The sequence below is a fragment of the Nerophis ophidion genome, linkage group LG18 (assembly GCF_033978795.1).
Source record: "Nerophis ophidion isolate RoL-2023_Sa linkage group LG18, RoL_Noph_v1.0, whole genome shotgun sequence".
NCBI lineage: Eukaryota > Metazoa > Chordata > Actinopteri > Syngnathiformes > Syngnathidae > Nerophis > Nerophis ophidion.
This window is the reverse complement of record NC_084628.1, coordinates 43,643,623-43,664,538: the sequence shown is the minus strand read 5'-3', so window position 1 is coordinate 43,664,538 and position 20,916 is coordinate 43,643,623. Positions and strand designations below refer to the sequence as shown.

The window sequence follows — 20,916 nt, the reverse complement described above, 5'->3', positions numbered from 1 at the left end:
ATGATTCATTAGTATTACGGAACTATACTAATACCCGTATACTGTACAACCCTACTAATTACTATGGTGAGGTGAGTCACAGCAGGTCAGATGAGTGTGTGTGGGGAGTGTTTCCACAAAGTGTTTCCATAGCCTGAAATGTGGGTGTCAGGGACAGACGTGGAAGGAGATTTTTACCACAAACTTCTTAAGCTTAGTGATATATCACATATATCAGTAGGTGGGTTTTGTTTTTTTACCCATCACGTTCATATTTCGCTATGTTTGTTGCATATTTGTTGCTTTTAGCTTGATTGTAAAATATGTCGATTGAGAGCAGGTGTGACGTTCATAGGTTCTCAATATTCAGGGTTTTATCGTTCATAGAAAAAAATATACAACTCCATTCCATTTTTAAGGCGGTCTGTCATAACATTTTTAGCGTTCAATTCTGGGCGATATATACGATATATCGCGGGTTTGTCTCTGTACGATATAGAAAATGACTATATCGTAATATTCGAATATACGTTCACACGCTGGACTTTTAGCTGCAGGCGTACACTTCAGGCTCTCCTCGCTCTTTCCTATCTCTCCTTCTCGCAGACAAGCAGGCTTACATACGTCACATACACGCCCTCGCAGGGCAGAGAGGTTTAAAAAAAAAAAAAAAAAGGGCAGAAAGGTAGCGACGTGACTAATGTTAGTTGCTAACGTAGCCGTACAAGACAAAGAAGGTGCGGATCTGGTAACAAATGAAGGAAGACTTAATTCCCAATAAAAACAGCAGGGTTTCATCGTCTGGCGGTGGTTCGGCTTTAAGTGGGAATATGTCGAACAGACAACCATAATTTGTCAAGTGTGGGGGGAAAGCGTTGCTATAAAAAGTAGCATTACTGCTAATATGTAGCATCGTTTGTAAAGTCACTTGCTAGAGAATGAAGATAATTTCATAACCTTAATAACATACCACATAGTGAAGGACGAATACTATTTGATTTCCTATAATGCAACTCATTTTTATTTGACACTTAAAATGTCTCTGACAAGCTTGCAATTTATGTTTTGGAAATAACTTGAATGTTTGTGCCATTGCTTAATAACTTTAATAAATACACTTTTGTTCAATTGACTTAGTTGTGATTTCCCTCTCTGGATGAAAGTTTAAAAGTAGCATATATGAATGCAGTATGATGAAGAATGTTTGAATGTAGACACACAGAATCATCATACTGCTGTCATTATATGCATCAAGTCTTCATTCAAGGCTAAGGCAAAAAATCGTAATATATATCGTATATCGTGATATGGCCTAAAAATATTGTGATATTAAAAAAAGGCAATATCGCCCAGCCCAACATTCAATCAGACTTTATTATGAGGTTTTCTATTAGTTTTCTTAAAAATATATATACCGGCCCACAGACACATTTTTTTCTCTAAATTTGGCCCCTTAGTCAAAATAATTGCCCAGGCCTGACCTAAAGTGTATTAAGTTATTAAAAAAGTTAATTCACTGTTTCTGTTGAGAATGAGATCAACATAATTCATAGTTTAATGGGTATTTAGCTACTCTTTTATATTAGTCAGACACAGTCTTTCGATAGTTAGAATCCTGAAAGCCTGTATTGATTGTAGGGCTGGGCGATATGGCCTTTTATTAACATCTCGCTATTTTCAGGCCATGTGACCATACACCATATATATCTGGATGTTTTGCCTTAGCCTTGAATGAACAGCAGAATGATGATTCTATGTGTCTACATTAAAGCATTCTTCTTCATACTGCATTAACATATGCCACTTTTAAACTTTCATGCAGAGAGGGAAATCACAACTAAAAGTGTATTTATGAAACAGTTATTAAGCAGTGTCACAAACATTCATGTCATTTCCAAAACAGAAAGTGCAAGATTGTCAGAGACATTTTAAAACAAGCTATGAGTGCACTTTTGTGCATGATGTCACTAATATGACAAACAACACTAATTTAAAGTGCACTTTTTTGTACAGAACACCACTACAATAGTTTAAAACAAATAAAGTGCACTTTTGTGCATGATGTCACACAAGATATTTCAATAAGTGTCAAATAAAAGTGAGCTGCATAATAGGAAATCAAATAGTGTATGTCCTTCACTATGTGGTAGGTTCCTGCGGACGTTATCTCCTTCTGTTTTTCACTTTTTTTCATACGGTGTTGATCCGGAAATTGTTGCTTTGGCATTTTGTTGGTGTGGCACCGAACGGAGATGTTGACATGCAGAGTTTCAAGCACTCTTCATTCTCTTGCGGTGACTTTTCAAATGATGCTACATATTGGCAGTAATGCTACTTTTTGTAGCAACGCTTTTGCCGCATACTTGTAAAACATCTTCCCGCTTGAAGCCAAACCACCGCCAGACGATGGACTCCCTGCTGTCTTTCTTGGGATTCAATTCTTCCTTCGTTTGTTACCACACCACTAGCTAACTTTTCCACGCTCTCTAATCCGCCACGGCGTGTGACATAGCATGCGCTAGAGCAGGGGTGCCCACACTTTCTCTGCAAGCGAGCTATTTTCCAATTGACCAACTCGAGGGGATCTACCTCATTCATATATATCATTTATATTGATTTATTTATGAAAGAGAGTTTTTTGTTAACAAGTTAAGTGTTTATTGATAATACAAGCATGTTTAACACATATAGATTCCTTTCTTTCATGAAGACAAGAATATAAGTTGGTGTATTACCTGATTCTGATGACTTGCATTGATTGGAGTCAGACAGTAGTGATGATAACGTCCACATTTTCAAACGGAGGAGAAAAAAAAGTCCTCCTTTCTGTCTAATACCACATGAAAGTGGTTGGTTTTTGGCATCTTCTTTGTCCAGCTTCCATACTCCTTTTTATACACGCCAGCTTTCTGAGACTCTTATTTTGATAGCGCAGGCAGGATGAAGCAGCGCTCTTATTGTGAAGACAGGAACTGTACAGTTGGTCTTCAGAGTTTTGACGGCAGGTACGGCGCTAGTCTGTTGAAATAAAAATTGTTTCTCGACTTCCTATCGGTCATTTTTTCGTTGGATAATGATCTGGCAGCAGCCAGCGTCATCTCACAAGACCCTCGCGTGCCACGAATGTCAATCAAGTGACGAATAGGACGTCTTGGTGAAGATTGATGATTGCTCATTTTTATGTTTATTGTTTTAATGCCTGGCTGGCGATGGACTGACACACACTCTGCGATGGACCGGTAGCTCGCGATCGACATAATGGGCACCCCTGCGCTACAGTATGTAAGAAGGTGCGCTTGTTTTCTGTCCCTGAGAAGGAGAGACAAGAGAGAGTGAGAAACACCTGAAGTGTGATGCCACAGCGTGAGGACGTATACTCCGATATCACCATGTAGTCATTTTGTATATCGCACAGAGACAAACCAACAATATATCCAGTATATTCCATATATCGCCCAGCCCTAATTCGTTGGTTGTTTAGCAATGCAGTATAAACAGTAATTTGTCTATAAAGATATGGACAAAATGGAACTTCCTCAATGCATTTTTTTAACGAGCATGTTTTACATGTTTTCAGCTACGCCAGGAGAGACAGTCCAACATACGATCCTTACAAACGGTGAATTCCACATCCCTTTTTTTAACCCTAATAGCGGCATATGTGCGTTAGACTAAAGAATGATTGTATTTCTTGCTCAGGTCCGTGTCAGAATCCAGCTCAGAGTCGCACTCACGTTCTCGGACGCCCGGTCCAGAGAAGATCACCTTCATCACCAGCTTTGGAGGCAGCGATGACGAAACGGCCGCAGCAGCACAAGCCGGTGCCCCCCACGCTGGTCACGCCTCCTCCAACGCGCAACACCCTGCAGGTCATAGCAGGGGCTCCCGGTCGGTAACTTTCCCGCCTCCTGGTTTTTCATTGGTTAGTCTTGACCGTTGACATGATCACTGGCAGAGGCTGATTCCCATCAATTAATGCTGATATTTTTTTTGGTTTATTGGAGGTGAGATGTAATATGTGCATGAGTGTCAATAGTTGTACGGACGTGACACCATTTTGTGTGCATGTCATTTTACCAGCAATAAATCAGTTAGATCAATCAGGACCACAGCAAACCGTAGGCTAGGTGTTGTGGCGTTTTTGTTACTTAAACGTTGTTTCTGTATTTGTTCAGGAGACGAAGGTCCTCGTCCAGTCGTTCCCCATCATACTCCTCCTCACGCTCCTCATCGCCATCCTCCTCGTCCTCCCGTTCACGGCGCAACCGGCGAGGACGGCGGGGAAGGGACGGGCGTCGTTCTCATTCCCGCCTGAGACGATATTCCCGATCCTACTCGCGTGACAGGGGAGGATCCCGAAAAAGACGCGACCGATCGCGGTCCAACGGTCGTGACCGAGAGAGGGCGAGGGACAAAGAGAGAAGACGATACACTTCAAGGAGACGAACAAGGTAATGCAGAGGTCTCAAATTCAGGTTAGTCGGGGGAGTTCTGTGTGCAACATGTATTTACTTCAGAATCAACTTTTAGCCACGTGACTCGATTTGTCAACGACTTCTACCTGAAGCTATATTGACTAAGCTATTTTTGAATGTAAACATTTTGCATTTTGACACTGAGTTCCTCTAGAGATGTTTAAATACTAAGGGATTTGCTTGTTGATTGTACAAACAGATGTAGTTTGGGAAACTCATATTGAGCTTGTCAGGATGGCATTACTCAATATTACAGCGTCATAGAAGAAATAGTGCGACAGTTGTCCCTTGTTTTTTCGTGGCAAATTGATTCCAATACTTTGTGGACTTGGAGAAGGCATTCGAACGTGTGCCTCGGGAAGTCCTGTGGGGAGTGCTCAGAGAGTATGGGGTATCGGACTGTCTGATTGTGGCGGTCCGCTCCATCCCATGCTTCACAGTAGGTATGGTGTTCTTGGGATGCAACTCAGTATTCTTCTTCCTCCAAACATGACAAGTTGAGTTTATACCAAAATGGATACATGTATGATACAGCAGAGGATTGGGAGAATGTCATGTGGTCAGATGAAACCAAAATAGAACTTTTTGGTATAAACTCAACTTGTCGTGTTTGGAGGAAGAAGAATACTGAGTTGCATCCCAAGAACACCATACCTACTGTGAAGCATGGGGGTGGAAACATCATGCTTTGGGGCTGTTTTTCTGCTAAGGGGACAAGACAATTGATCCGTGTTAAGGAAAGAATGAATGGGGCCATGTATCGTGAGATTTGGAGCCAAAACCTCCTTCCATCAGTGAGAGCTTTGAATGCTTGACCAAATACTTATTTTCCACCATAATTTACAAATAAATTCTTTAAAATTCCTACAATGTGAATACCTGGATTTTTTTCACATTCTGTCTCTCACAGTTGAAGTGTACCTATGATGAAAATGACAGACCTCTGTCATCATTTGAAGTGGGAGAACTTGCACAATCGCTGGCTGACTAAATACTTTTTTGCCCCCTGTATATGTGTGTATATATATATATATATATATATGTGTGTGTGTGTGTGTTTATACTTTATTATTTTTTTCTGTTTATTATTATTATTATCCATCCATCCATTTTCTACTGCTTATTCCCTTTCGGGGTCGCGGGGGGCGCTGGCGCCTATCTCAGCTACAATCGGGCGGAAGGCGGGGTACACCCTGGACAAGTCGCCACCTCATCGCAGGGCCAACACAGATAGACAGACAACATTCACACACTAGGGCCAATTTAGTGTTGCCAATCAACCTATCCCCAAGTGCATGTCTTATTAATGTACTATTATTTATTTTTTGTTTATTTAATTGATTTATTTGCAAATACTACTTTATTTTATTTTTTTGCTGTTTCCTATTTTAGGGGGGGTGGTATGGTTGGTATATAAACAAAAAATATTTTGACATGTAGGGCAGACAACAGATATATGATGTATGTGAATATGATGTAATGGATAGGAATGTCTGATGCTGGATGTCAATAAAAATAGAACCATTATAAACATTCTGTTTTTATTTCATCCATCCTTTCATTTTCTATAAAAACTTATTCATCCCACCATATGAAACATAACCTACTTCACTAATTATTGTTTATTTTAATGTTATTACTTATGGAGTATAGTGTGAATAAATTGAGAACAGGAAGTGAACAAAAGTGTCAGCAACTGCCATGTAAAGAAAAGGGGGTAGGATTAAATAAGCTCTGCTTCTTCCTACTCCTTTTTGAACATGTCGAATAGTGAAAGTGGAAATTGTGATGTATCATGTAGTGTGCACGCTTGTTGCAAATAAACACAAACTCAACCAATAGCCCCCCAGTGTGCGGAGGCTGTATTTACACTGTAAAGTTAAGTTAGGCGCCACAAAATATGGTCATTTTGACCCTCTGAGGTAAAGAAAATGCTCTTGAGTTTTTTATATGGAGCCTTTACCTGACTTCTTGGACTGCTTTTCACCAGATCCCGCTCCAGCTCACGACAGGGGGGTTCCTCGCGGCGGAGCGTCCGGCGCAGTGGCAGTCACCGGCGCGGCGAGAGCGTCAGTCGCAGTCCCTCGCCGTCCCCCAGCCGTCTCAACCCCAGCCCCTCCCCCGAGCAAAGAGGAGCCCCTGTTCCTTCAAAAGCAATCACCGACAAACTAAGAAAGTAAGACCATGAAGGCATCTCATATAGACGAAATTGTTTTGGTCGTGGCACTAACCGCCCATGTCGTCCCTGCAGGCCTGACACACCGGGTGGTAAAAAGACGGGAGCTGCCAAAGTCAGTAAGAATTTGATCTCGCTGAGGTTTCTTGCTTAAGCCTACTACGCCTCCCTCATCCCTGACAGGCTGACATGGTGTCCACCACATGGGGACAGATGCACCCCTCAAAATAATCATTCTCGTCTTGTTTAGCTCCTCCACCTTTAGCCTCCATCTAACATGACTTCACTGACTTGTGTTGCTGCAGTGCACTTCAAGTGGACTTCAGGCTTTGTGTGGAGTGTGCTTGTTCATATTGTTTACGTGTTCATAAGTATTCTGTTAGCAACCTGCTGGGTGTGTTCTGGACAAACGTCTGGGCTTGTTTGGAACAAATTAGGTTTTTTTTAATGTCCCACAGTTTTAAACGGTGAGATCATTAGGTGAGATTGTCGTTTCCTGTCAATCACTCTGGACGTTTGGCTGGCCTCCGCGCTGCTGCTTCTCCTGGCAGAGAAGAGGAGCTTTGCATACACGCCAGCTCTCAGTTTGAGTTGTGCTCCCGTGTTTGACTTGCCTGCGGTGTTGTGACCTGCAGTTTTTCTTGCCTGGCCAGGTTTAAACAGCCCACTGTTGGGTGTGCCGGCCACAAAATGCCACTGGCTCTTAAGTGAACTCGCTGGACCTGAACTTGCTCTTGTTTCACGTAGCGTCCCTCGCTGCTCCCTCAGCTGTCCTGCTGCATTAATCTCCCTTGACACTGTTTTGCTGTATTCCAAATTTACTGGACACTTGTGTGGAGGCTCCTGACGCTACCGCCTCTAAAGTACTTTGCGGACCTGTTGTCTTTCCAACATAATATTCCACAAACACTAGCTCGTGTTAAAAGGGACATTTTCCAAATTGTGTCATAGCACATTTTAAAATAATTTTTTCCAGCTGCTAACACTGGTGTCACCCACAGTCCAAGCTGACGCCGCAGGAGAAGCTCAAATTACGTATGCAGAAGGCCCTCAACAAGCAGTGTAAGTGCACAGCAATATCCAGTCATACCTCAATTTGTGTTCTGTCACCCAGCGAACAAACCCCGTTTCCATGAGTTGGGAAATTGTGTTACATGTAAATATAACCGGAATACAATGATTTGCAAATCTTTTTCAACCCATATTCAATTGAATGCACTACAAAGACAAGATATTTGATGTTCAAACTCATAAACTTTATTTTTTTTGCAAATAATAATTAAATTAGAATTTCATGGCTGCAACACGTGCCAAAGTAGTTGGGAAAGGGCATGTTCACCACTGTGTTACATCACCTTTTCTTTTAACAACACTCAATAAATGTTTGGGAACTGAGGAAACTAATTGTTGAAGCTTTGAAAGTGGAATTCTTTCCCATTTTTGTTTTATGTCGAGCTTCAGTCGTTCAACAGTCCGGGGTCTCCGCTGTTGTATTTTACGCTTCATATGTGCCACACGTTTTTGACGGGAGACAGGTCTGGACTGCAGGCCGGCCAGGAAAGTACCCGCACTCTTTTTTTACGAAGCCACGCTGTTGTAACACATGCTGAATGTGGCTTGGCATTGTCTTGCTGAAATAAGCAGGGGCATCCATGAAAAAGACGGCGCTTAGATGGCAGCATATGTTGTTCCAAAACCTGTATGTACCTTTCAGCATTAATGATGCCTTCACAGATGTCTAAGTTACCCATGCCTTGGGCACTAATGCACCCCCATACCATCACACATGCTGGCTTTTACACTTTGCGTCGATAACAGTCTTGATGGTTCACTTCCCCTTTGGTTCTGATTACACGATGTCGAATATTTCCAAAAACAATTTGAAATGTGGACTCATCAGACCACAGAACACTTTTCCACTTTGCATCAGTCCATCTTCGATGATTACGGGCCCAGAAAAGCCGGCGGCGTTTCTGGATGTTGTTGATAAATGGCTTTCGCTTTGCATAGTAGAGCTTTAACTTACACTTACAGATGTGGCGACAAACTGTATTTAGTAACAGTGGTTTTCTGAAGTGTTCCTGAGCCCATGTGGTGATATCCTTTAGAGATTGATGTCGGTTTTTGATACAGTTCTGTCTGAGGGATCGAAGGTCAGGGTCATTCAATGTTGATTTCCGGCCATGCCGCTTACGTGGAGTGATTTCTCCAGATTCTCTGAACCTTTTGATGATATTATGGAGCGTAGATGTTGAAATCCCTCAATTTCTTGCAATTGCACTTTGAGAAAGGTTGTTCTTAAACTGTTTGCTCACGCAGTTGTGGACAAAGGGGTGTACCTCGCCCCATCCTTATTTGTGAAAGACTGAGCATTTTTTGGGAAGCTGTTTTTATAGCCAATCATGGCACCCACCTGTTCCCAATTAGCCTGCACACCTGTGGGATGTTCCAAATAAGTGTTTGATGAGCATTCCTCAACTTTATCAGTATTTATTGCCACCTTTCCCAACTTCTTTGTCACGTGTTGCTGGCATCAAATTCTAAAGTTAATGATTATTTGCAAAAAAAGAAATGTTTATGAGTTTGAACATCAAATATGTTGTCTTTGTAGCATATTCAACTGAATATGGGTTGAAAATTATTTGCAAATCATTGTATTCTGTTTATATTTACATCTAACACAATCTCCCGACTCATCGGGTTTTGTACAATAGTCCCTCGTTTATCGCTAATTACTGGATTAATTTTGGTAAAAAAGTGTAAAAATAAGAATAATCATGTCACTAAACATCAAGTACATGTTTGTGTACTTGTGGACTAAGTACATCATATCAAAAGATGATTCTTAATTTTTATTCTAATTATGGTCCAATAAGCCCAAATAGCAAAGAGAAATAAAAAAAAAAAAAGCATGTAAATAAACAGCTTGGGCCTTAAGAGGTTAAGCATAGCAATTAGCTAAGGGACAGCTTTTATCTGGAAAAGCTCTTTGTATTTATATTTTATTAATCCACTTATTTTTTATTTGTAATATCGGGTTATTTTCCCTCTTGCAGCCAAGGCGGATAAGAAAGCAGCCCAGGTGAAGATTCAACAACAGGAGCATAAACGACAGGTTTGTCCAGTTGAATTTAGTGGAGCAACAACAACAACAACGGCTCCATTCTCCTGCATTTCCCCTTATTGCACTGTGGGTATTTTACAGGAGCGAGAGGGAGAACTGCGAGCCATGGCACGCAAGATACGCATGAAGTAAGTGTGTGTGTGTTTTGCGCGTGTGTGTGTGTGTGTGTGTGTGTGTGTGTGTGTGTGTGTGTGCAGGTGCACTGTTTGGTATTTGAGTGTTTTGCAACCGTCTGACCCCAAGGCTTTCTGTTTAGGGAGCGTGAGCGGCGCGAGAAAGAGCGGGATGAATGGGAACGACAGTACGGCCGGCAGAGCCACTCGCCCTCTCCCTCCAAATATGGTAAGACTTTGGGGTCTCTCTTTATGGCCAGCAGCTATGTGGAGGCCTCACAAAGCAAAGCTTCATAATTAATGCTTTTCTCTTGACATAAAAAAAAACGGTAGCTGTTGTTGACGTAAACCACCAATGGCCAGTAGTGGGTCATATTTTTAAGATTAGTTCAGAATATACTGTATTTTCCAGGCTATAGAAGGTTTTTAAGCCGCACCCACCACATTTTAGAAGAAAAATATATTTGTACATATATTCGCCGCACTGGATTTAAAACTTGTAATCTGAAGTTGATTTGGAGGTTATTGTGTTAAAAGTAAACAGTTAGAAAATTTTATTTTTTAACACTTTAATGAGTAGGACACTTTTGGGTCCCCAATAATTATGTAACTTGTTTTTAAGTGTCATTGCTAAAAAAATAATAATAATAATAAATGATAAATGGGTTGTACTTGCATAGCGCTTTTCTACCTTCAAAGTACTCAAAGCGCTTTGACACTACTTCCACATTCACCCATTCACACACACATTCACACACTGATGGAGGGAGCTGCCATGCAAGGCGCTAACCAGCACCCATCAGGAGCAAGGGTGAAGTGTCTTGCTCAGGACACAACGGACGTGACAAGGGTGGTACTAGGTGGGGATTGAACCAGGGCCCCTCGGGTTGCGCACGGCCACTCTCCCACTGCGACACGCCGTTGTGAAGTGAATTATATTTATATAGCGCTTTTCTCTAGTTACTCAAAGCACTTTACATAGTGACACCCAATATCTAAGTTACATTTAAACCAGTGTGGGTGGCACTGGGAGCAGGTGGGTAAAGTGTCTTGCCCAAGGACACAACGGCAGTGGCTAGGATGGCGGAAGCGGGAATTGAACCTGCAACCCTCAGGTTGCTGGTACGGCCACTCTACCAACTGAGCTATATGTTAAGAGTCATTGACCTTTTTAAGGCTCCAAATTATTATATAATCTCAAATATTCCACTTGAAAATTTAATTGGGTGAAAATATTACACATTTTGTGTTATTTCCATAAAAAGACAGGGTTTTCTTTGACAAAAAGAGCATACAATTTAAATCTTTTGATAACATTATATTGACAGACCTAATGTTGATCTAGAGATTTAAACCTTGAATAATAATAAAAATAATAATACTGAATAATGACACATTTTTTATATTTTTTTGACAAAAACCCTTTAGGGTCCCCGGGATCAAGCCCGAGTGGAGCCCCAAATGTATATTTTTTGTACATATATTGTATTGGTTTTTAATATAAAAAATATCAAAATGGCCCCGGCTTGCTTTGATTTTTCAGTGTGGGGCCCTCAGTGGAAAAAGTTAGGACACCCCTGCTGTAGGAGGAGTTGGAACAAGGATTGTTGCTGTATTTTTTTTGTAGGTGCAACAAACCTGCAAAGAAAGATTAGTTGATATCAGATTGCATCATATAACAAAAAACATCTTTTATAAACCTGGATCAACACAAAGAATATTCCACTTATTTAAAAAATCATAAGTGACAGCATTAGTGCGACACCAAAATGTTAATATGAATCCCAAATGTAAATTATGCCAAAGTTGTGCTTACCTGATTGAAATCATCCCCCCCCCCAGGATCTTGAACTTCCTGAGAGCGTTCAGGTCGCATGAGACTGGCTGCTGTCAGGATTAATTGGCTGAACACTTCAAACCTGCCTTCAAAAACAAACACCAATGAGAGAAGAGAGGGGCTAATTAGTCTGTTTCTTATTGGTTGAGTGGCAAAGCATGTTTTTATGAAGCTGCAGCGGAGCATCTCTGATCTTCAGATCAAACAGGCTGTCAGGACCGGGTTGATTTGATGTTGTGTCAGACATGCATACACGAATTATGTTATTTGCTCCTATTTGCAATGTTTTTTTACATGAATAATTGCACGCTCTTGCAGCCTTCTGCATACGTCTTGCAGATAAATGCCACACTTATGTACAGTGGGGCAAAAAAGTATTTAGTCAGCCAGCGATTGTGCAAGTTCTCCCACTTCAAATGATGACAGAGGTCTGTAATTTTCAGCATAGGTACACTTCAACTGTGAGAGACAGAATGTGGGGAAACAAATCCAGGAATTCACATTGTAGGAATTTTAAAGAATTTATTCGTAAATTATGGTGGAAAATAAGTATTTGGTCCCTTCAAACAAGGAAGATCTCTGGCTCTCACAGACCTGTAACTTCTTTAAGAAGCTCTTCTGTCCACCACTCGTTACCTGTATTAATGGCACTTGTTTAAACTCGTTATCTGTATAAAAGACACCTGTCCACAGCCTCAAACAGTCATACTCCAAACTCCACTATGGCCAAGACCAAAGAGCTGTCGAAGGACACCAGGAAAAGAATTGTAGACCTGCACCAGACTGTGAAGAGTGAATCTACAATAGGCAAGCAGCTTGGTGTGAAAAAATCAACTGTGGGAGCAATTATCAGAAAATGGAAGACTTACAAAACCACTGATAATCTCCCTCAATCTGGGGCTCCACGCAAGATCTCATCCCGTGGGGTCAAAATGATCATGAGAACGGTGAGCAAAAATCCCAAAACCACACGGGGGCACCTGGTGAATGACCTGCAGAGAGCTAGGACCAAATTAACAAAGGTTACTATCAGTAACACACTACGCTTAAGGGGAATCAAATCCTGCAGTGCCAGACTTGTCCCCCTGCTTAAGCCAGTGCATGTCCAGGCCCGTCTGAAGTCTGCCAGAGAGCACATGGATGATACAGCAGAGGATTGGGAGAATGTCATGTGGTCAGATGAAACCAAAATAGCACTTTTTGGTATAAACTCAACTGGTGGTGTTTGGAGGAAGAAGAATAATGAGTTGCATCCCAAGAACACCATACCTACTGTGAAGCATGGGGGTGGAAACAATGCGTTGGGGCTGTTTTTCTGCTAAGGGGACAGGACGATTGATCCGTGTTAAGGAAAGAATGAACGGGGCCATGTATCGTGAGATTTTGAGCCAAAACCTCCTTCCATCAGTGAGAGCTTTGAATGGTTGACCAAATACTTATTTTCCACCATCATTTACAAATAAATTCTTTAAAATTCCTACAATGTGAATTCCTGGATTTTTTTTCCACATTCTGTCTCTCACAGTTGAAGTGTACCTATGATGAAAATTACAGACCTCTGTCATGATTTGAAGTGGGAGAACTTGCACAATCGCTGGCTGACTAAATACTTTTTTGCCCCACTGTATGTGGCTCAAATGTTTCAGTGGACGCGCACGTACTAAAATGTTGTTGTATACACATCCACACAACTCTTATGTCACTACCACCTCGCTAACATTGTTCTACCACATATAAGTTATTAGCAGATTCAAACTGTGCCTCTAATTTGAATAATAAGTTCTCTATGGGAAGTGGTTGAGGTGTCCAATTACACTTCTAATAGGATTTGCGCGTATTTTAAAGGGAAATGCTTTCCATGCAAAATACATTACAGAATAACAGATTTACAGTATAGTTGTAAAGGGAGTCAACAAAAGGGTCCTCATGTCTATAATGTTGTCCAACCGGATAGCCCATGCTAAAAATAACTTTGCAAAGAAAGGAACATGCAAATTTTGAGATGAACTCCTGTGGCCATATTTCATCCGGCTAACTTTTCCAAATTAAAAGTTCTGTTGCATGTCAGCTTCAAAAGCAAAAAAAAAAAGGACCTGAAAATGTGACATACTGTCATTGAAGGCTTTGTTTTATTGATTTGATATTCTCTGAAGTAGAGGAAAAGCAAGAAGTTCAACATTCATTACAGAGAAAAGTGTTCTTACTGTCTTTGTATTCATTTCAACACTTACCGTATTTTTCGGATTGTAAGTCGCACCTGCCGAAAATGCATAATAAAGAAGGGAAAAAACATATTGATGTCGCACTGGAGTATAAGTGGCATTTTTGGGGGAAATGTATTTGATAAAAAGCAACAGCAAGAATAGACATTTGAAAGGCAATTTAAAATAAATAAAGAAGAGTGAAGAACAGGCTGAATAAGTGTAGGTTATATGAGGCATAAATAAGCAACTGCTATGTTAACCTAACATATTATGGTAAGAGTCATTCAAATAACTATAACATATAGAACATGCTATACCTTTACCAAACTATCTCTCACTCCTAATCCATAAATCCCATGAAATCTTCTTCCTCGATGTCATTTCTAAACAACTCTGCCAACTCCAAAGGTATGCGCCGCTTCCTCTTGTCCTTTTCTGCTGCATATTTCACTACATCCAGCCTGCAAACATGATTTCTTTTTCGCTGCCATTTTTGTCCAGCCCTTCTCACTTTTTATAAGTTACCGCCAACAATGAAATTATCCATTTTAATAGCTACGGCAGTAGCATATAGCATATAGCGGTTAGCATCCCATGACCCAAATTGCACTTCTGCCATGACCCTCCCCCGCCAAATTCTTATTGGTTGACGTGTGTGTGACGATTGCCTTCATCTCTTCCGCGAATGAGATAATTAATACTATTTGATGTTTTACGGTAATGTGTTAATAATTTCACACATACGTCGCTTCGGAGTATAAGTTGCACCCCCGGCCAAACTATGAAAAAAACTGTGATTTATAGTCTGAAAAATATGGTAATATCAAACCTGGGCAAATATTTTGACTCCAGGGGTCAAATTTAGTGGAAAAAAATGCGTCTCTGGTACGACACACACACACACACACAGATATATATATGTAAGCTGTGAAAATGTGCTGTACAGTATGTGTGCTTGGGTTCTATTTTTAGGAACACTAATACCAAACCTCAGAATAATGTCTGATTGAATGCTAAAAACGTTATGACAGACCGCTTTAAAAACAGAACAGAATTTTTTTTTTTTTTTTACTGAATGAGACACCCAGAATGTACATGAAAATAAAGAATTTGGGATTGACAATATTAACTATGGAGGATAAAACACTGAATATTGACAACATATGAACGTAAAACTACTCTCCACTCACATATTTTACAACAAAAATGCAACAAGCACAGCAAAATATGAACGCGAAGGGTAAAAAAAACACCTACAATCTGATATATGTGATATATCACTAAGCTTTAGAACTTTGTTGTAAAAATCTCCTTCCACGTCTGTCTCTGACACCCACATTTCAGGCTCTGGAAACACTCTGTGGAAATGCTCCCCACCCACACTGCTTGGTGCTTTGTAACTCATTACATGACCATTGTAAATAATTAAATGACCATAGTAAGTAATTAAATGACCATAGTAACTCATTGGATGACCATAGTAACTCATTAGATGACCATAGTAAATCATTAAATGACCTTAGTAAGTATTTAAATGACCATAGTAATTATGATATGATGCAAATTTCAAGCATGTAAAGACTTAGTATAGTTGAAGACTTAGTCATTAGAGAACATGAGTGCACATCATCATGGCAGCTACACTTTGAGTTGAGTTGAGATTTGAGTTTATTAGGAACATCCCAATTTCCAGTTTCTCTTTTCGACATGTTGGAAAAGGAGTAGGGAGTAGCAGAGATTATTTAATCCTACCCCTTTTCTTTTACTTAACAGTTGCTAAAACTTTAGTTCACTTCCTGTTTTCAATTTATTCACAATATACTCCATAAGTATCACAATAAAAATAAATAAATAATAATTGGTGAAGTAACATTTCATATGATGAGATAAGATTATTTTGAGAATGAAAGAATGGATGGATGAAATAAATTCAGAATGTTGATCATGGTTCTTCTTCTTTGGATTTTGTAAACACTTTAAGTTTGAAGAGTTTCTTGAAGTGGATCATATTAGTACCGTATTTTTCAGACTATAAATCGCAGTTTTTTTCATTGTTTGGACGGGGGTGTGACTTATACTCTAGAGGGACTTATGTGTGAAATTACTAACACATTACCATAAAATACCAAATAATATTATTTATCTCATTCACGGAAGAGACTAGACGTTAGGGCTGTGAATCCTTGGGTGTCCCACGTTTCGATTCAATATCAATTCTTGGGGTCACGATTCGATAATATATCGATTTTTTTCGATTTTTGATTCAAAAACGATATTTTTCCGATTTAAAAGGATTGTGTATTCATTCAATACATAGATTTCAGCAGGATCTACCCCAGTCTGCTGACATGCTAGCAGAGTAGTAGATTTTTTTTAAAAAAAGCTTTTATAATTGTAAAGGACAATGTTTTATCAACTGATTGCAATAATGTAAATTTGTTTGAACTATTAAAGGAACCAAAAATATGACTTATTTTATCTTTGTGAAAACATTGGACACAGTGTGTTGTCCAGCTTATGAGATGCCATGCAAGTGTAAGCCACTGTGACACTATTGTTATTTTTATTATTTTTATAAATGTCTAATGATAATGTCAATGAGGGATTTTTAATCACTGCTATGCTGAAATGATAACTAATATTGATACTGTTGTTGATAATATTCATTTTTGTTTCACTACTTTTGGTTTGTTCTGTGTGGTGTTTGTGTCTCCTCTCAATTGCTCTGTTTATTGCAGTTCTGAGTGTTGCTGGCTCAGGGTTCGTTTTGGAATTGGATTGCATTGTTATGGTATTGCTGTGTATTGTTTTGTTGGATTGTTAAAAAAAATATTTAGATTTTTTAAAAAATGAGAATCGATTCTGAATTGCACAACGGAATCGATTTTTTCCCACACACCTACTTGATGTAAAAGATTTCATGGGATTTATGGATTAGGAGTGAGAGATAGTTTGGTAAAGGTATAGCATGTTCTATATGTTATAGTTATTTGAATGACTCTTACCATAATATGTTAGGTTAACATAGCAGTTGCTTATTTATGCCTCATATAACCTACACTTATTCAGCCTGTTCTTCACTATTCTTTATTTAGTTTAAATTGTCTTTCAAATGTCTGTACTTGGTGTTTGATTTTATCAAATAAATTTCCCCCAAAAATGCGACTTATATTCCAATGCGATTTATATATATTTTTTTCCTTCTTTATTATGCATTTTCGGCAGGTGCAACGTCTACTCCGGAGCGATTTATAGTCCGAAAAATACGGTACATTGTTTGATTGCTTTGCTTAATCCATCCATCCATCCATCAATTTCTACCGCTTATTCCCTTTTGGGGTCGCGGGGGGCGCTGGCACCTATCTCAGCTACAATCGGGCGTAAGGCGGGGTACACCCTGGACAAATCGCCACCTCATCGCAGTTTGCTTAATCCATTCCATCATTTAATCCCACATACTGATACACTGAAGGTCTTAAGTGTTTTACATGCGTACAAATGTTTTAAATTACATTTTTCTCTTAGAATTATATTTCTCCTTTTTTGGGGGGAGAAGAATTGTTGTATATTCTTGGGTAGCAGGTTATAGATTGCTGTGTGTATAATTATGGCTGATTCCATCTTAAAGATCTAAAAAAATGATTAGGGAATGTCCGGCGGGCCAGTTTGATGTGGCCCCCGGGCCTTCATTTACCTGGTCTGTTGTGTTTGGACCTGATGTCTTAGTTCCACAACCCGTGACGTCACACGCACATCGTCTGCTACTTCCGGTACAGGCAAGGCTTTTTTATTAGCGACCAAAAGTTGCGAACTTTATCGTGGATGTTCTCTACTAAGTCCTTTCAGCAAAAATATGGCAATATCGCGAAATGATGAAGTATGACACATAGAATGGACCTGCTATCCCCGTTTAAATAAGAACATCTCATTTCAGTAGGACTTTAAGTTACGGGATCAACTTCAATATCTGTCGATTTTACTTTTGAACTATTATTTTGTTTCTTTTATGCTTTTTTGTCAAAGAAAACGTTGTTTTGTCCGGCAACCACAAAATGTATGCAATATTTTTTTCCACATAAAACATTTTAAAGTGAAATTTTAGAAGTAATTGGAGCCATGAATAGGTCGATAATTCATTATAACATAGATTTTGTGTATTTTTTTAAATTTTTTTATTAATTGCAAAAAAAAATTTAAATAAAGAAAGACCAAAAAAAATGTTTTTATTTTTGCAATACTATCAATTGTGCAATTTTTGCAGAATGTGTGGCGGGCCGGTAAGCGATTAGCTGCGGGCCGCACTTTGGACACCCCTGGTCTAGGACTTTTGCAAGTTGTTCTTTTTAGCGCCAGCGAGTCCAATATTTGACGCACCGGCTTCCTGTGACAGTTTTACGAGGTCCTTCTTGTGGTGTGCTTGTGTTTTGATGGCAGCTCTCTCTCTCTCTCTCTCTCTGTGCTCTTCTTGTCCCTCAGGCCGAGATTCCAGCTCATCCAGAAGGTATGCAAGAACTCCTCTTCCTCCTCATTGCCAAGCAACTCTTATTTTCATATTTTATTTTCCACTGTTGATTCATGAGTCAGCACCGCCGTTGTATAATCACGGTTTATTAAAATGACAATGGAGGTATTTGCTAATCACAGCAGCATTTAAGACAATAAGAGCATTGCCACAAGTGTACTTTTTTTTTTAGCATGGACTTTTTAAAATTTTTGTCATGTGGCGGTGAATGCAACCTAACACTTAGAGAAGTCATTAGTGTGGAATCTGCCAATAATTATCTTTCATTTTGACCTTTTTGTGCGCTTGGTTTTTGTTCTAGGAGGTCTCGCTCTCGTTCTCGCTCCTGTTCCCGCTCCAGCTCTCGCTCCAGGAGTCCGTACAGCCGATACTGACCGGACCTCCGGAAATAATGGAAGTCCTTGGCGCAGAGCGTTTCAAGGATAAAGCGGAGGATTCTGTAGGACCTGGTGGTAACGTTGTTGACAAACACATCTGCACCTCAAACAAGTTATTGCCAACTTTGACCTCCTTGCTAATTTCTCCTTTTTGGCCGTCAACTGCTGCAGGTTATCAAACTGGTTTGTTGTTTTTTTGACCTTTGCATGCCGTCATTACGTTTCTCTCTGAACAATTCCTTGAAGAGACTCATATTTCCGAACGGGGTTTGTCAAATGAGGCACCTTGCCTTTGGCTTAAACGTCTTCCTCCCCAACACCCGACAAAACATTTTTACAAGGAATCTAACCCCGAAATAATGAGACCCTTAATTGCTCTTTTTCTAAACCTGTCTGCTGGCACACCCAAATAAAAGTGATCATGAAACAAAATGAAGATTTATCTACATATTGTCTTTTTTTTTTTATCCCACGTATATCCATCTTATCTTTATTTTTATTCAGTGCAAGCTTGTCTTATCTGGTTTTATTGGAATATACAAACCGTTTTGCCTGGGAAAATTATCATTCAATGGGAGTTATTGAATTAATCCGTTCCAGGGTCTAACTCGCATAATGTATACAAATATTAAATAAAAGGTGAAGACCTTGATAATAAAACATGTCCCTTTGCAAATCAGCACAAAAAGAAGTGAAGCCCAGTAAATGATGTCCTGTTCTAACTCATGTCTTACTGCTTTTGAATGTGGAACTCTCTGTGTATAATCTGCTAGACCAGGGGTCCTTAAATTACAGCCCGGGGACTTGGTATGGCCCGCGGATTTTTTTAAATTTTTTTAAATTTTTTACTTTTTATCTGTCCTTTCCAATCCATTTTCTACCGCTTGTTACTCTCGGGGTCTCTTAGCCACTCAGGCAAATCATATTGTCTAAAAATGCATTTCCCCATAGATAACATGACACATAGTCGCCGATCTACATTTTTTACCATCAATTGATTAACGTGGACCCCGACTTAAACAAGTTGAAAAACTTATTGGGGTGTTACCATTTAGTGGTCAATTGTACGGAATATGTACTGTACTGTGCAATCTACTAATAAAAGTATCAATCAATCAATCTATCAATGCGTGTGTGTGTGTGTGTGTGTGTGTGTGTGTGTGTGTGTGTGTGTGTGTGTGTGTGTGTGTGTGTGTGTGTGTGTGTGTGTGTGTGTGTGTGTGTGTGTGTGTGTGTGTGTGTGTGTGTGTGTGTGTGTGTGTGTGTGTGTGTGTGTGTGTGTGTGTGTGTGTGTGTGTGTGTGTGTGTGCGTGTGTGCGTGCGTGTGTGTGTGTGTGTGTGTGTGCTTGGTGGTGAGAAAGAATTTGCCATCGCACCCACGGGATCGGCACCTATGACGTGACATCATCGCGCCCGCGGCACAATGTCAGGCTAGTGTGCGATTTTTCGGCCAATTTGTGCGTATGGAATATTTCGGTGACGTGCGGTCGGAAGAGGCAGTGGCTCACCTCTGATGCAAAGAAATAAAATATATAATGATAAAATAATTGTAATTTTTAGTTTTCATTTTGCTTCACCAAGTTGGATTATTTTTTCTTCAAAATCGCTGAATTTTCGCAATCCCTTGTAAACTTCTGTCTGCCGTGCGGTCAGAGCGCGTTCTTGTCTGGTGTGTTGCTGAGCGTTCAAAACGGCAGAGAAAAAAAGGCTGAGGTGAGGCAAACAGTTCTCGTGCCTCACGATAGGGGGGCTCATGATCAGAGACATAAGGTGGCGTAAGCGAGTCAAGTGCCGCAGCGAGTAACATGTTTTGTATGTTGGTGAGCCATCAAAACGGCAGAGAAAAAATTCTGAGGTGAGGCAAACAGTTCTCGTGCCTCACGATAGGGGGGCTCATGATCAGAGACATAAGGTGGCGTAAGCGAGTCAAGTGCCGCAGCGAGTAACATGTTTAGTGTGTTGGTGAGCCATCAAAACGGAGGAGAAAAAAAGTCTGAGGTGAGGCAAATAGTTCTCGTGCCTCACGATAGGGGGGCTCATGACCAGAGACATAAGGTGGCGTAAGCGAGTCAAGTGCCGCAGCGAATAACATGTTTTGTGTGTTGGTGA

At 40.1% G+C, this 20,916-nt stretch overlaps 1 protein-coding gene across 2 annotated transcripts in view; it reads left to right on the top strand.

The window, feature by feature from the left end:
* The window catches only part of clasrp (CLK4-associating serine/arginine rich protein), a 37,548-nt gene extending 18,305 nt beyond the window's left edge, over positions 1–19,243 (top strand). Inside the window, exons 11-21 of one of the 2 annotated variants that reach the window (XM_061878177.1) lie at positions 3,557–3,598; positions 3,679–3,867; positions 4,155–4,430; positions 6,445–6,630; positions 6,706–6,745; positions 7,632–7,692; positions 9,687–9,745; positions 9,836–9,882; positions 10,011–10,096; positions 18,385–18,409; positions 18,732–19,243. In XM_061878177.1, coding sequence (XP_061734161.1) covers positions 3,557–3,598; positions 3,679–3,867; positions 4,155–4,430; positions 6,445–6,630; positions 6,706–6,745; positions 7,632–7,692; positions 9,687–9,745; positions 9,836–9,882; positions 10,011–10,096; positions 18,385–18,409; positions 18,732–18,804 — 1,084 coding nt within the window. In that variant the 3' untranslated portion in view covers positions 18,805–19,243. Of the gene's footprint in view, positions 1–3,556; positions 3,599–3,678; positions 3,868–4,154; positions 4,431–6,444; positions 6,631–6,705; positions 6,750–7,631; positions 7,693–9,686; positions 9,746–9,835; positions 9,883–10,010; positions 10,097–18,384; positions 18,410–18,731 lie in introns of those variants that run through there. The other variant, XR_009802628.1, reaches the window with a different exon arrangement.
* Positions 19,244–20,916: the final 1,673 nt, after the last annotated feature.